Here is a 16,126-nt window from a genome sequence, read left to right as displayed (position 1 = left end):
CTATTTCAGTTCTGAAGAAATTTCGGCTTCTCTTTTATTGCTTCGACATCAGAAGATTCAAGTTCTTCAAACTTGATTTCAACATTTATAGATTTATATTTTTTAGAGTTATTTTTATCGTCAACAAATTTAAATTCTGTAGTTGTTACTTATCCTAACAAGGCCAGCCAGTTGGCTACATATGTTCTATGAGTTCGAGGACGTTCGAAAAATCCAAAACAAGAAATTCAAAACTGTCTCAAATCTTCCTCGAGTCCCCAGGCAGGAGAAAAGATGGTCAGGAGTTATTTCCGAGGTGTTGCATTATCAGACTTATATGTCTTTTGACCCAGACAAAATCTTAAGACACTTTAAGGGTCCACTAAATAGCCTCGATATTATAGTCTCTTGAGTACGGTTACCAAGAGAAGATGCAGAAATTTTCCAAAGATTTTGAATTTTATTACTGGTCCTATACTACATATCCTGGTCTTCAAATATTTCATTTCAAAACATTTCCCGGAGAGAGTCCCAAACCTGCCTTCCCCTAACTTTAACATTTTCAAAGATCGCCTAAAATTGCGTTTCTTTTTTTTTTTTTTTTTGAACAGTTACCATTGATATTGAAAAAGTCCCACAAGGGAGGGGCGGTCACCCCATCGCCCCTCTGTTGTATCCACACCTGACGGTTACCTTCAAAATTCAGAGCACCCACCGGGCATGAGACAATTTAAATTCTAAATAATAATTTCGATGCTTACAGTTCCACATTCTTCAACTAAGATATATAGTTGTGAAGTTGAACTGTTTCAATGCAGTTGTGAAGTCATTAAATTGGCTTCAATAAAAAAAAAGTGAACCAAATTTAGAGCAGCGTTAGCGATATAAAAGTATTTTAAATTCAACTGGATATGGTCTTCAAACTTTTCGGCCATTTCTATGGATTACAATAACAAGAGGATTGATATTACCTAAACGCCCGTAAAAAAAAAGTGATCTTTTTTTATTTAACGCCATCTTTTTATAATTGAATACTAACAAAAACTAATAGTTATTAATTACAAATCAATGCTTTGTTGCTAAGTGCAGCACTAAAAGGTCCATGGCTATCACGCGGTAATGATACAATTTCAACATTTTAGAAGCCAACGAGCCTGGTGTAGTAAATACTCAACATTGAAATATAAATCATAATAAATTAATGGTGTTCACCACAGTCTATTTGTTGAAATAGAAATTTTTATACATGACTAAAAATAAATCATATCACAAAATTGAGTTTGAGCTCAATTAAGTTCAGCTAGTGGATGCTAAAACGATCTTTTGTTTCTGTTTAAAATATAATTTAGTACATGCGATTAACCATTAATAATTTCTGTTTCATTCATTTTTTTTATTATAGTGCCTAATTTTTATAGTTGTTTTGAGAAACATTGATCTAGTGGCATTCGATTTAGCATGGAGGACGCACTGAACTTATACCGGAATTTCTACTCAAGCACAAAAATAAGAAGATGCACTCGAAAATCAACATTATTGAAAGTACTTAATGTACATACCAGCCTTAAGTCAGGAACTGAACGGCTCAGCGTCCATTCTTGGCTGTTCACGAAGGAGTCTGAAAGAAATCAAGCAATAAATTAAAACCCAATATAATATTACATGAGTTTTGAAGACATCAAATTACAATGAAAACCAAAGATACAGCTAGGATTTTTTTTTTTTTTTTTTTTTTTTTTTCGAAAATATTCCTTGACATTTTTCAGAGGAGTGAAGTTCAGTTTAGAGGAGTGAAAAAAAATAAAAACAGTGAAAACCACAACAGTGAATAATTTCATAACAAAATTTATCTGTTAAGGATGATATGGAAGACGGCAGGGATAGAAAAGATGTGAACTATTTTAACAATTAGACTATTTCCTTTTAAATATATATATTTAAACTGAATGTTTCAAAATTTCCAACTGCTTTTTTTTTTTCTTTTAACTCAATTTTCCTCGATGCTAAATTTTTATTTTAATATAAAGCGTTAAATTATACTAGATTTTTATTATTTTTTTAGACGTCTTTTTGATTTTAAATGATTGAAATACGCTTGTAGGTAGTAAAAAAAATCTCTGATTAAAACTATATATGTTAGGCACTTTGAATTTGCATCACACACCCAATGCAAAATGGCTACAAATCAAAACTGTTAAGTTTTCGTTGAGAGGAACAAAAAGCATAAGAAACCACAATCTTAATGATTTTTTCCGTCGAAACTGGAGCAACAAAAAACGCACTGAATAAAATATGTTCTACTAACATTCTTCTTCTGACCCCTAGGAAGGGGAAAAAATACAACTCATCCTTAGTGCTGCCTTTACATTCATTGAGTGCTTACTATTATTAAACATGACTCTTAATCAATGCAAATTTAGAAAATTACAATGCCCATGAAAGTTGAAAGAGCTTATTTAAAAATCAGATAATTACAGTTAAAACGCCATGAGTCGTAAACGCTTATTGTAGAGCAATATAAAATAAATAAACGAGCGATTGTTTCGCTTTAATATCAGCATTAAATTGTTTGCTGCCAATAAAAAGGTAACAAAACGTTTTTATTAGGAAAATAATGTCAGAAATATTGTACTTTTTATAACTTACATGCAACGCGGTTTTTACGACTCCGCTTGTACGATACATTCTCTGATTTAGAGAAAAATAATTAAAAAAATTTTGTTAACACATAGAAAAAAAATCAGACGATTAAGATTTAATGAAACATCGTTTGAAACAACGCACTTCTTGAACGTATTTTTTTTTAAATCTAAGAAACAGAACTTGATTAAAATAATGTTAATTTTTTTTTTAAACATTTAAGCCAATTTATGTCATACTACCTTCTGATGCAAGAGCAAAATCCTGCATAATCGCAGGACATAAAAATAAGCTCTACATAAAAACAGTAGATGAATGAACATTTAAACCGACTTAATGCAAACGAATGAAGTAATAAATTTTATTGACTATTTGCTTTTACAATCGCAATCATTAAGCAGGGTTTGAAATAAGCAGTCGTTAGTCTTATTTTGCAACCAAATATTTTATTTGGATGCTCCGATTTTCAAACCTTGGCTTCAAATTTGACGACTAAAAGTTAGCATCACATTTAACCTATTCCTTCCCAATTCACCGCGATCATAAACCACGAGTGACGTGATGGCATAGGAAAAATGTTTCCACAATATTGCTGATTTTTAAATGTATTTTATTACATTGTGATTTCCTGTGTGCGTATTACTCCAAAATAAAATGTTTCTCATGCCTCATATATATTTAATTTACTAAAAATGGCAGCTAGATTTTTTTTTTTTTTTTTTTTCCATTTTAATACATAGAAAACTTGTCCCGAGTAACTCTTTGCGTTTCAATCCGACCCGAAAGATTTCTTCTAGGAGGCATAATACAACTACATTTACCGTTTATTTTTAGAAAAAAATGTAGGTTTTTACATTTAAAATTTCAATTTTAAAATTGCTCTTCAATTAAAGCAAAAAATATAAAGCATGCGAGGATTTTATCGTCCCTTAAATTAAGAATTTCTGTGATATAAAACACAATCATATAAATATAATCAACTCAAAGACTCAATCGATCAAAAATCAAATCAAAAGCTAACTCAAACTTCTATTTATTTTTCTTTTTTCTTTTTTACTTATACGAAATTAGAAGTTAGGCAAAAGCAAGGAGGTTATCCTGTGGTCACTTCTAGGGTTAGCTTACGTGTGCATTTTCATAACACAATATAAATCAAGATAATAACATTATTTTTTCCTGAAAAATTCAATTATTTTTCATATAAAGGTTTCCCTTTACACGATGAAACTTTAAGGAACAAGTTTAATATGTGATTGAAAAAAAAACGAAAAGTTGAAAAGAAAATATTGAACATGAAAGAGGATATGAGTTGTTAAGAAGATCACAGCGCATGCGCAAAAGATATAAAAAAAAAAAAAAAGAGTTAATACAGGGTTGCCAACTTTGGAGAAACAATTTGAGGAGCATCTGCGCTAATTTTGAGGAGTAATTCAAAATTTTGCAGAGCAGTTCGGAATTTTGTATAAAAATGAATAAAAATAACTAAAACCACTTATCTAAAATTGTTTTGGAGCTTAAATAATCATTTTAAGCACTAGTATAAAAAAATATATTCTTAAATTAATCAAACGGCTTTAATCACTATTTCAATCTCTGAGTATAAGCATGTTTAATATCCCATTTTTTCATGTTTTTTATGATAAAATAGCAAAATTTAAGCTTGAAAGCCTTCGCCGGGAAATGCGGAGCAAAAGAACTTTGCGGAGCAGTTGGCAACCCTGGAATACTGCCGTGGGCAGGTAAAGGGCAATAACTGCATTTTTTTTTCATTTTTCATCGTTTTGCATTTTTGTCATCTATTGTACGTTAGCTTTATTGTACAAGTTTGCTTATTGGGTTTCCACTGAAGAAAAGCGCGAAAACAACGTCTAATTCCAACATTTACCTATTGTTAGTATTGAATCCAAAACGCATTTCTTTAAATATCTTGAAAACTCATTTCTGCAGATACTACCGTTTACCTGCACACGGCAGAATAAGCAACCGTATTTAGCAACTTATGTAAAAAGTGCAGCACAATCCCATGAACATTTGTTAAGATATACCGCTCGAATTAAAACAATGTTTTAAATATTATCTGAAGAGCGTTAATAGTAAAGAGGGGCTGTTTTAATAACATAAAAGCTTCGAAACATGTTATTGATCAATATATTTTAACCAAAAGCTAAATTAAATAATAACAACATTCATTTTTGAAACTATAATATTGAGACAACCCCTCATCATATTTAACGCTCTTCAAAGAATATTTAAAATTTACTGTGATTTAAGTGCTATCTTTAAATTTTCATGATACTGAAGCGCACATATTGCCTAAGTTGCTTAATACAGCAGCCTGCCAATTCAGTCACTTTTTTGTCCCTTACTATCTTACTGCGCATGCCCCTTTGAATATCTATCCTCTTTAACAATTCCATATATATATATATATTTTTTTTTCTATTTATTGTTTTCTTTTCAAATTTCATCATATAATTTTAATTATGTTTAAAAATGATTAATGAGAGCTTTGTACATGTTAACTGAAAACTTGAAATTATAAGCAAAAATGGACTAAAAAATAATTGTATAATTTATAATACGCAATTACTGAACAGATTTTGTGTTCCTGGATTCGATTTATTCAAAGTCCCAATCGTTTTGTTTTGAAAACTAATTGATGTGTCACGGGCAACTACGTGAAACGTTGGCATGAAATTGACTATTTTGGGTCGTACATTACCTTTTCCCGTAAAACTTAAAATACGGCTAAAGACAAGTTTCCGACACACATGAGTAGACATCTGAACATTTTTTTTTATTTTGCCAATGACTAATAAATTTATTGCATATTACTGCCGCAGAACAAAAGAGCGCAAAAAATTGAGATCCAAATAAAAATTTCAAAAAGATTTTGCATTGCTAAGTAGAGAAAAAGTTGATATCACAGCTCAGGCATATTTTCATGGCAAGTAAAAAATAAACTTGTAGAGAAAAAAAACTATAAGAAAATGTGATGAACATTACAGATGCAAAAATATGTTTCGGAGTGACTGACAAACTACATGACTGAAAAGTTTTTTTTCTTTTTTCCAAGAAGTAACTTCTCATATATACAGGTATCAGAATAATTTTTATTAAATGCAAATTGATTTCGAAACTTCTGCTACAAAACCAGAACAGCTATTAGTCTTATAATCGGTGCAAACTGAGCAAACACAAATTGGATGCTCACTAGAATGGGATACGAAATAACATTTTTTTTAAGCAAGACATTTTCGCATCAATAGTCCGTAAAATTAAATTTTAGAAGAGTATTTCATAATCTTAAGGCATTATATCACTTCTTTTTCAAACTTATCCAGGCCTACGATTTCGTAATCTTTACAAATTATGTTTCACAGAATAAGTTGTTCACATTTAAGGCAACAAGTGTCCCATTCGTAATGCCGTAATTTGGCGCATCTATCAAATACTACGTATCTTAAAAAGGAGGTTTGGACCTTCGGGAAGCAGTTAGAATTCAGATAAAATAATTTACTGCAGGGGTTCGCAATCTGGGGGGGGGCACGTCTACTGGGGGAGGGCGTAGAACAATTTTAAGGTTGACGTGAATGCTTGAAAACAAAATTAAAAAGCATAGATAACTAACATGATTATTTGTTCTCATTTTCGACTTTATCGCCTTTTGAGATTTTTAGCGTAGTTTTCAACCACATATCTCTGGCAAACTTATGCACATTTTCATTTAAAACACAATTTCAGCTATCCTGTTTATTATTCTGATTAGACTACTTGCATTGGCCATATATGGTTGTGGTAGTGTGGGAGCGGAGACGTAACCTCACATCACTGTTCAAAAGGGGGGGGGGGGTGAGAATCCTTGACTTACTGGATCCAAAATTCTTAATTGTAAATAATGGACTTCTTGTTACAATGAAACTTAAAATAGTGTAACGGATTCGGTGCGACTTCCACTTTCTTGAAATGAAGACACAGTTCTTGATAAAAACACAGGAAATTTATTTACACTATGTACAGGAAAGATCTTCAACAACTGCTAAATTATTCATCAGCAATTAAGCAATTATCACACAACACCGTAAACTCAACGTTTACACACGTATTTACTTCCAAATACGAAAACAACACAGCGAAATGCCTCGCTATAAACAGAGCAAAATGCTCTCCGTTCGAAATCTGAATCGAAACTGACTGTTTATCCATCGCTAACGGCTTAAATACATCGAAAAGAAATTTCTCAAATATTCCACACGCTTCTGTAAAGTAGTAGACCGTTATCAATGAAAAGGAAGAAAATAGGGGTCGTATAATTTAGCCGAATGAAAAAGGGGTTGTATATTCATTACGGGAAACTATTTACAGGTTACGTTCCTACAATAATTACTATTTACAGGATTTGTAACATTGCCCCCTTCCTAAGGACTGCACGTCCCGGGCAGTACAATCCCCAGAAAGGGTGCCAAACTTCTATCACAAGTTTACAAATATACACATTAATTAATAACTAACAGATACAGAAAACACAATAATAACAAGAAATATTACTAAACATTAAAAGCAAAAATTATCTACAACTTTTATGTGATCAACCATGGTTGCTTACGTAATACTCATGAACTATGGCCATAGTATGGGGCTAACCGATCATAATGTACAACCCTAGGTTTTGCATTAGGTGATTTTTGGATCCTCACTACGACGTCATTTAGTCGGTTAAGGACTTTGTAGGGTCCATCCCAATGCGACTGCAATTTGGGTGACAGACCTTTCCGTCGGATGGGATTCCATAACCAAACCTTGTCGCCTTCGTTGAATTCATGTCCAGTAGACCTTGTGTCGTATCGGGTCTTCATCTTCTCTGCCGCGATGTTGATTCGCTCTCGTGCGAAGTTATGAACGTCTTCCAACCGGGCCTGGAGATCCTGGATGTACTCCTCAGGCGATGAAGGCGCATCCGGAGGACGACCGAAGACGAGATCACAAGGTAGCCGAAGCTCTCGTCCAAAGAGCATCTGAGATGGGGCATATCCGGTAGTCTCGTGGACAGCACTGCGGTAGGCCAGCAGGAACAAAGGTAGCTTCTTGTCCCAATCCTGTTGATTTCTGGATACCATAAGTGAGAGATTATTCAGGATTGTGCGGTTAAATCTCTCCACCATGCCGTCTGATTGTGGGTGTAGTGGTGTTGTCCTAGTTTTCTCAATTCCGAGAATTTGACATAGGCCCTTAAACACAGCAGAGATGAAATTCCTCCCTTGATCGGAATGAATCTGCAAAGGTGTTCCATATCTCGAGATCCAGTGTTGGACTAGAGTCTCTGCTACGGTGGTAGCCTCTTGATCTGGAATGGGATATGCTTCCGGCCATTTGGTGAAGTAGTCGATGGAAACAAGAATGTATTTGTTCCCATCAGCAGTTCTTGGTAGAGGACCCAGGATGTCGATCCCAATTCGTTCGAAAGGAGCTCCAACGTTGTACAGATGTAGCTTCCCTCTGCTTCTCTTCTTCGGTCCTTTACGAGCAGCGCAGGCGTCACAAGAATGGCACCACTTCTCCACGTCATCCTTCGCCTTGCTCCAGAAGAAGCGCTCCCGAACTTTATTGAGGGTTTTCAAGACACCAAAATGTCCTCCAGTCGCACTACTATGTATTTCTTTCAGAACATCTGAAATCCTGGATCGAGGAAGTAGTAACTGCCACCTAGATGTCTTGCCGTCGTCAGATTCCCATTTCCGGTGTAGCACGCCGTTCCGTAAATGGAGTGAGTTCCATAAAGCCCAGTATCTTTTTGTTGCAGGACTGAAGATGGAAACGTCCTGCCAGCTAGGGCGTCGACTGTCACTTTCCATAAACTCTAAAATTGGTTTTATGTCGGGGTCTTCAAGTTGATCTTTTCGAACTTGGTCATCACTCCATGGATCAGGTTCTGATGATGTTGGAGTCACTGTCACCTGATAGGCGGTAGGGCTAGTCGTTCCATACTGTTTCTCGATTCGGGAACAATAGTGGCAGTTCTCAGGACAGGGTCTCCTTGATAAAGCGTCAGCATTACCGTGAGATAACCCTTTTCGATGCTTAATCTCCATGTCATATTCCTGGAGCCGCTGTATCCATCTGGCTATCTGACCTTCCGGATTTTTGAAGTTCAAAAGCCAAGTTAATGAGGCATGATCTGTCCGAAGCAGAAATTTTCGCCCGTAAAGGTAATGATGGAAGTGTTCTACAGCTTTCACTATGGCCAGTAACTCCTTTCTGGTGACGCAGTAATTCCGCTCCGACTTTGATAAGCATTTGCTCCAGTAAGCGATGACATGTTCATTTCCGTCAATTTCTTGGGATAAAACAGCTCCGATGCCCTCGTTGCTCGCATCAGTGTCTAGGATGAAGGATTTTTCAGGCTGAGGATAGGCGAGGATAGGCGTTGATGTTAAAGCCTCCTTCAGTCGTAGAAATGCATCTTCGCATTCTTTGGACCATTCAAACTTTTGCTTGCTCTCCGTCAGCTGATGCAAAGGTCGTGCAATGTTGGAAAAACCCTTCACAAACTTCCCATAGTACGTGCAGAGCCCCAGGAAACTTCGCAGCTGATGAATGTTTTCGGGACGACTCCAACTCTTGACCGCAGCTACCTTTTCTGGATCGGTTTGTACACCTTCAGAAGAGATGATGTGACCAAGGTAGTTCACTTCCCGGCGGAACAAATTACATTTGGACGGGCTTAACTTCAGATTGGCTTCCTTAAGCTTTTGCAGCACCTTCCTAAGATTTGCCAGATGTTCTTCGAAGCTGCGTCCCACGATGATGATATCGTCTAAGTAGACCAGACAGGATTCGTAAGAGAGTCCTTTTAACACTGTCTCCATAAGAGGCTCGAACGTAGCTGGTGCATTGCAGAGGCCGAAGGGCATCACTTTAAACTGCCATAAGCCTTGTCCAGTTGTAAACGCTGTCTTCTCTCGGTCATCAGGGTGTATTTCAACCTGCCAGTAGCCGCTCTTCAAGTCCAGGGTCGAAAACCACTTGTGTCCGGAAAGAGTGTCCAAGGTGTCGTCTATCCGTGGAAGAGGGTAACTGTCTTTCTTGGTGATTTCATTCAGCCGTCGGTAATCAACACAAAATCTGGTGGAGCCATCTTTCTTTCGGACCAAGACGATGGGAGAGGCCCAAGGACTGGATGACGGTTCGATTACATCATTCTCCTTCATCTCTTTCAGGAGGGTCTCAACCTCTTCCTTCTTGGCGAACGGTAGTCGTCTTGGATGCTGTTTAATAGGGGGGTGTTCTCCAGTGTAGATCCTATGCTGCGTTAAATTCGTACGGCCAACATCCTCCGATGTAGATGAAAACAGATGCTTGAAGTCATCCACCAATTGTTCCGCAGCAGTTCTTTGGTCTTTCGTTAATGGTGCACTCCCAATTAACTTCGATGTCAAGGACTCAGAAGACACAGTCTCGGGGGAATTGATTCTTCTAATGATGCAGTTTACTGGAGTACAAGTTGCTAACACTTCACCTTTCCGGATATTTCTTGGCCTTTCACTCACGTTGGCGACTCTCACAGGAATTACATCCTTAGAAAGGTCCACAAGCGTAGATGCTACCAGCACTCCGTTTATTTTATTGCTTAGGTTAGGGTATTCAATGAGTCCAAATCGAAAACTATTGCTTTCTTCAAGGGAGCCAGGTATTAATGATTCTGACCTTGAGGGAATCGATAAATCTGTTTGGGCTATTATTTGATGAGCGGATTTTACATCACTTTCTGCAGGGAAAACGGCTATGTCTTCTCTCATCGAGTGCAGCTCATTAGTCTTGAAGTCGAGAGTGAAGTCATATTTCTTCAAAAAGTCCAATCCGAGAATGAAGGGGTCAGTGATAGCAGCAACGAATGCCGTATGATGGTAAGTGGCATTTCCAAACACTATTTCCAAGTCCACTTTACCGTCAATCTCAATTTTGTCACCTGTCACAGTCTGGAGACTTACGCGTGGCGATGTCCACAGCAGTTTCAATCCAAATTCACGAGCCACATCTGTCCTAATGATTGTCACATTGGCTCCAGTGTCAACAATCAGTCTGCAGGGGTTCCCATTTACATGTGCGTAAATGAAAAGTCCATCACTGCCACTACTAGAAGAGGAAATCTGCAGAGCTTTAGTGGTGGTGATTTCCTTCCCTCGCGTAGCTTGGCGAGCCGGACAACTCCTTCGCAGGTGTCCTTCACTACCGCATTTCCAGCACTTCTGCTCTTGTTTCTTTTGGGCTGTTATGCTGCTCAAATGTCTTGTCAAGTCACCGAGTTGTCTCTCAAGTTCAGCGAGGTGGGCCTCCAACTTCATCGCATACACAACAGCAGAACTCAGGTCTTTGACATCCGCCATCCGTAGAGCTTTCTGGATTTCCGGATCTCGAACCCCGTCGATGTAGTAGTTGAGTGCCAGGTTGTCTCGAACATCCGCAGGGCAGTCGTAAAAAGCAAGATGAGACAGTCTCTCGATGTCCGCCGCAAGCTCTTGCAGGGTTTCCCCAGTTTTCTGGAAACGGGACTTCAACTGGAGTCGGCTGAAATCTTTCTGGCACTTCTCACCGAAGCGAAGCTCCAACGCAGCTGTGAGGGCGGCGAAATCCAGGCGCTGGCTGTCCGGAAGGGTCTGGAGAATGTCCGCTGCGTCACCTCTCAGGGATGCTGCAAGATGACAGGCCTTGGTAGCAGAGTCCCATCCGTTCGCTTCCGCCACTATCATGAATTGAGTTTTGTGAACTTGCCACGAAGTTTTCCCATCAAATGTGGCAAGTTTAATGGACGGTCGAGCAACCGATGTGGGAGCGCCAAACTGTACAGAGCTGCTTTCCGCGGTCGCCAATCTCCTTTCTACGTCCTTAAAGATCTCTTCTTTAAATAGATGAAATCTTCTATCTTCTTCTTCAAATTTATTTTCTACAGCATTGAATCGGCTTTCAACGGTATCAAATTTTTCTTCAATAGCATCAACTCGATGCTCTATGTCATTAAATTTATTTTCCATCACAGTCTTTACCGAAATAAGGTCGTTTTTAATTTCTTCTTGGTTAGACGTTAAGTCCTTTTTCAGCACCGTTAAATCGCTTTTTAACTGGTCTTGATTTGCCAACATACTTGCAGTCAGATCACTTTTTAATTGTTCTTGATTAGCCGCCATATCATTTTTTAATTGTTCTTGATTTGCAGTAAAACTTGCAGTCAAATCACTTTTTAATTGGTCTTGATTAGCCGCCAATTCATTTTTAACAGAGTTGATTGCATCAAGCAGTTGTTTTAATTGTTCATCCATTGCGCGAGTAATCACCATAAAATTAAAGTCCAAATTCAAAAAGTTTTTATGAAAAAATGTCCAAAGTCACACTTACTGCAAGAAAGTCCTGAAGTAGCCCCACGTTGGGCGCCAAATTGTAACGGATTCGGTGCGACTTCCACTTTCTTGAAATGGAGACACAGTTCTTGATAAAAACACAGGAAATTTATTTACACTATGTACAGGAAAGATCTTCAACAACTGCTAAATTATTCATCAGCAATTAAGCAATTATCACACAACACCGTAAACTCAACGTTTACACACGTATTTACTTCCAAATACGAAAACAACACAGCGAAATGCCTCGCTATAAACAGAGCAAAATGCTCTCCGTTCGAAATCTGAATCGAAACTGACTGTTTATCCATCGCTAACGGCTTAAATACACCGAAAAGAAATTTCTCAAATATTCCACACGCTTCTGTAAAGTAGTAGACCGTTATCAATGAAAAGAAAGAAAATAGGGGTCGTATAATTTAGCCGAATGAAAAAGGGGTTGTATATTCATTACGGGAAACTATTTACAGGTTACGTTCCTACAATAATTACTATTTACAGGATTTGTAACAATAGAATGGAAAACGAAAATACAGACTTGAGTTAAAGAATGTTTTAAACTCGATTTAGTTCTCTGGTAACTTTTTTATCAGACTATGGAAGCGATAGATTTTGGTAAGTAATAAGTAGTAGCTAAATGAGGGTGCTAACAATTAAGGAAGGAGATATATTTGTTAGTTTTCTATTACATTGTTTAGATAATTAGCAGGAAAAATGCAGAATTTAGAGCAGGAAATCTATTACACAATGGAGGCAGGGAAACAGCTTCAATACCGTAAACTGGGGCTACTTGAGCCTTCAGGGGCTACTTGAACCCATGAGAAAAAAGTGTTTAAAATCCGTCCTTGTCCCATAAAACTCAATGTACAGACTTAAAAAACATTCTCCATGACAGGTAGCAGTACTAGGCAGAGGCTGGAGCATGAAACAAAGTTTTTGCTATTCCCGCCTGTTTCTAATTGAGGTTATGATTGCAAGTTGTCTAAACAGTTGTTTTTAGTGTCTGCAAACTTTCACATGTAAGTTTATGGAAGCATCTGATATCATCAAGGTAAAGATAGTTTTATATTTGCATTCTATTTCTTAATAAAATAACAGTGTTTCAAGTTTATAGCTATATAATTAGCACAGTAACTAATATAAGTTAGTAAAAGTGCACTGATTGCATGAAAATGGGGCTATTTGAACCCAGCGTTTAAAGAGCCCCAAACCACATTTTATCACTAAATTACGTTAAGTAAGATTTGTAATCTTTTAAAATAAAAAGGTTAGCTACTATTTATACCCGATAACTTGCACATCTGGAGATAAAAAGGGTCCAAAAGTAAAGGAGAACCCTTTGAAGTAGGAAATATGCGGATTATTAAGAGGAAAAATTACAATTATGTCCAGATCCAATTAATTCCGGAGAAATGTCTTAGAGAGTGGCATCAACCTATTTTGACTTAAGTATATCAACTCGAAAAAGGAAATTAAAAGATCGTTCACAAAACAAGCCTGGGCATCCTGTGTATTTGTAACGAGGAAGAGCAGGTATGAAATAATATCAGAGAAAATAAATCCACCCAAGCCATTAAAGAGAGAGGAGTTTTCTTTCTTTTTAATGTTTAAATAATGAGCATTTCAATTGGTTTTAACTGTAGTTAGATTATATTTCTATTTGAGAAATTATGTTTGCTTAAAAATATGTTTTTATGAATGTACGTTGATTTTATATTAATTTATGTAAATAATTTGCAATTTATATAAATAGTTTGCTCTCTAGAATGTATGTTTTGAGTTTTCTTTCAAAATTATTGTTCCTTCTTGATACCACTACCTGTTTTACAGCTTTTTCGCTGAGTGGGACCAAGTAGCCCCAGAGCGCTTAATGAACCCCCAGGGCTACTTGAACCCAATTTTTTAAAATAGAAAAAAAAAAATAAAAGAGTTAAAATTGTTTTTTTAAAAAGACTTAAGGTGGCAGAGCAGAATGTCTCAAAAGTGGTAAAAACAAGGTTATCAGTGCAAATTATGGGTTTTACCAAAAAATCATTGTAAAACTCGCAAAAAATATGAAATTTCGGGTCCAAGTAGCCCCAGTTTACGGTACAGTACACAGCAGATACCATTCAAATATGAGACAAAAATGATGGTCAAGAAATTTTTTCCATTGCTATTCTCAATACACGCACAAGACAGTATTTACATGACTCCGCTAATGAAATTTGCTTTTTTGAAATGAATGTGAAAACACTTCATACATAAAAAAGATCAGAAAAAAAAACCGTCAGCCACACCTCACGTGAGTAATACAATGGATCTTACGAATTCCATGCGCAACCGTGCAACACTAATTAAAACATCAGAGCATTCAACAATTCATCTCATTGGTAGGTACAAAACGAAGTTCATCTGCTTCAGAAATTACTTCGCTACACTTGTTTCAGTTAGCGCTTGGAAGGGTTTCAAAGAAAAGATATAGTATCGTCAGAAAATTTAAACACAACGAAATTTGATAGAGCCTCAAGCGAAGATGTTTTTTACCTCATATGTAATTATTTTGGAGGCAAAAAACATCCAACAAAAATCTAATTGCAATGAGTGCGATTAGATGTATGCCCCCCCCCTCCCCCCCCCCCCACTGCCTCACAGCTGGTTTTGCCAAATTAATATTTTCTTCATAAAATATCAAAACTACGAATGTAATGCTAAAAAAAAAACTGAGCTGCACGGTTATTCAAAGCGCAAAACATTTGTTCCTGAGGGTAATAATTAAACATTCGTTTGAGTTTAGAGAACTACAGCAGTGTAATCTCAAAACAAGTGCAAAAAAAAAATAGTTTTTTCAAAGTTATATTAAAACATTCGTGCAGTAACATAAACACTAAACTCAGAACCAGGGCTGCAGAGTCGGAAGGAAAATGGCCGACTCCGACCCCGACTCCGACTCCTGGATTTTGAAATGCCCGACTCCGACTCCGACTCCGGATGTTTTTGATTTTTTTAATTGTATTTTTTCAACTCCCTCTCTCCCTTCAGGGGAAGGGGGAAAACCTCTAAACAGAGATTGAAATATTGATTCCTTTTCATGAAAATTTTGCATTTTGTTTTTTATTGTAAACCCAAGACGCATACAACGTTAGAAATTCAATTTAAAAATCAAATTTTCCAACAGTTACGAGTTAAGAAGTGAGATGACTTAAAAATCCCTTTTAAAAAATTTGAAAAGGATTATCTGCAATTTGCCCCCCTTTAATGTTTAATAAATAGATATTGATCAAATCGGGTGCTTTCAATTTTTGAAAGCTGTAACTTGAGAGAAAAAAAGCTTTTTTTTTTTCTAAATTCAAGTTCTTGAGAGGGGGTGGTTTTCCCTGGGTGACACCCATCAGGTAGATGACACCCAAAGTTAAATTCAGAGTTTATAAATACTTTAATTCTGAAAATTTTCGCGAATATATTTTAAATTATATTTCATCAATCAAATTTCAACGAAAATAGGGCACATATACATCAGGAGCTAATTTTACACAAAATGCGGCCGGTATACAAATTTGTACGAATATCTTTTACTATACCTATATTTCTTCTTCGCTAAATTTTTAATTTAAATTTTATTGTCTGCTTTAGAATTAACCTTAATATTAAGATTTTATGATTAGCTGCAATTATTGAGTGTTGCAATCAAGAAATCATTTACACTTATTTTGTTCCATACTTTTTAGTGAGAACCAAGCTTATAGAAATAGTCTTAATAAAGAAAAAAACATTAGATTATTTTTCATCGGATCTTTTGGATTCGTGCTTTCGCGCCAGAACGTTTTTGAATTTGTCGATCACCCTTAAACGTTTCAACCTTAGCTACGGGCCTCGACTTATTAATTTGTTACGTTTCTTTCGCTATTTTATAACTGAGATCGAACAAAACACTATATTTCTATTTTTATTTGAAAGTGATTACTTGAAAATGTTAGGCAACAAAACCGTTTGCTGACCGTCGCTATTAGTTAAGTTAAAAAGCAAGCAAACTAGAGGACGGCTACAGTAAGTTCGGTAAGCATTCAGGCTAGCTGATTGCCATAATGGCAGTTATTTTCTCATTAGTATCTTTTTATACATGTAATTGAACC

The 16,126-nt window shown here is 36.4% G+C and overlaps 1 protein-coding gene across 1 annotated transcript in view; it reads right to left on the bottom strand.

Moving 5' to 3' along the window:
* Positions 1–16,126, bottom strand: part of LOC129231291 (centaurin-gamma-1A-like) — a 361,060-nt gene that overhangs the window by 110,299 nt on the left and 234,635 nt on the right. Inside the window, exon 2 of the mRNA XM_054865578.1 lies at positions 1,539–1,597. Coding sequence (XP_054721553.1) covers positions 1,539–1,597 — 59 coding nt within the window. The remainder of the gene's footprint in view (positions 1–1,538; positions 1,598–16,126) is intronic.

The sequence above is a fragment of the Uloborus diversus genome, chromosome 10 (genome assembly GCF_026930045.1).
Source record: "Uloborus diversus isolate 005 chromosome 10, Udiv.v.3.1, whole genome shotgun sequence".
In the NCBI taxonomy this organism is placed as follows: Eukaryota; Metazoa; Arthropoda; class Arachnida; order Araneae; family Uloboridae; genus Uloborus; species Uloborus diversus.
This window is presented reverse-complemented; position numbering and strand designations above follow the sequence as displayed.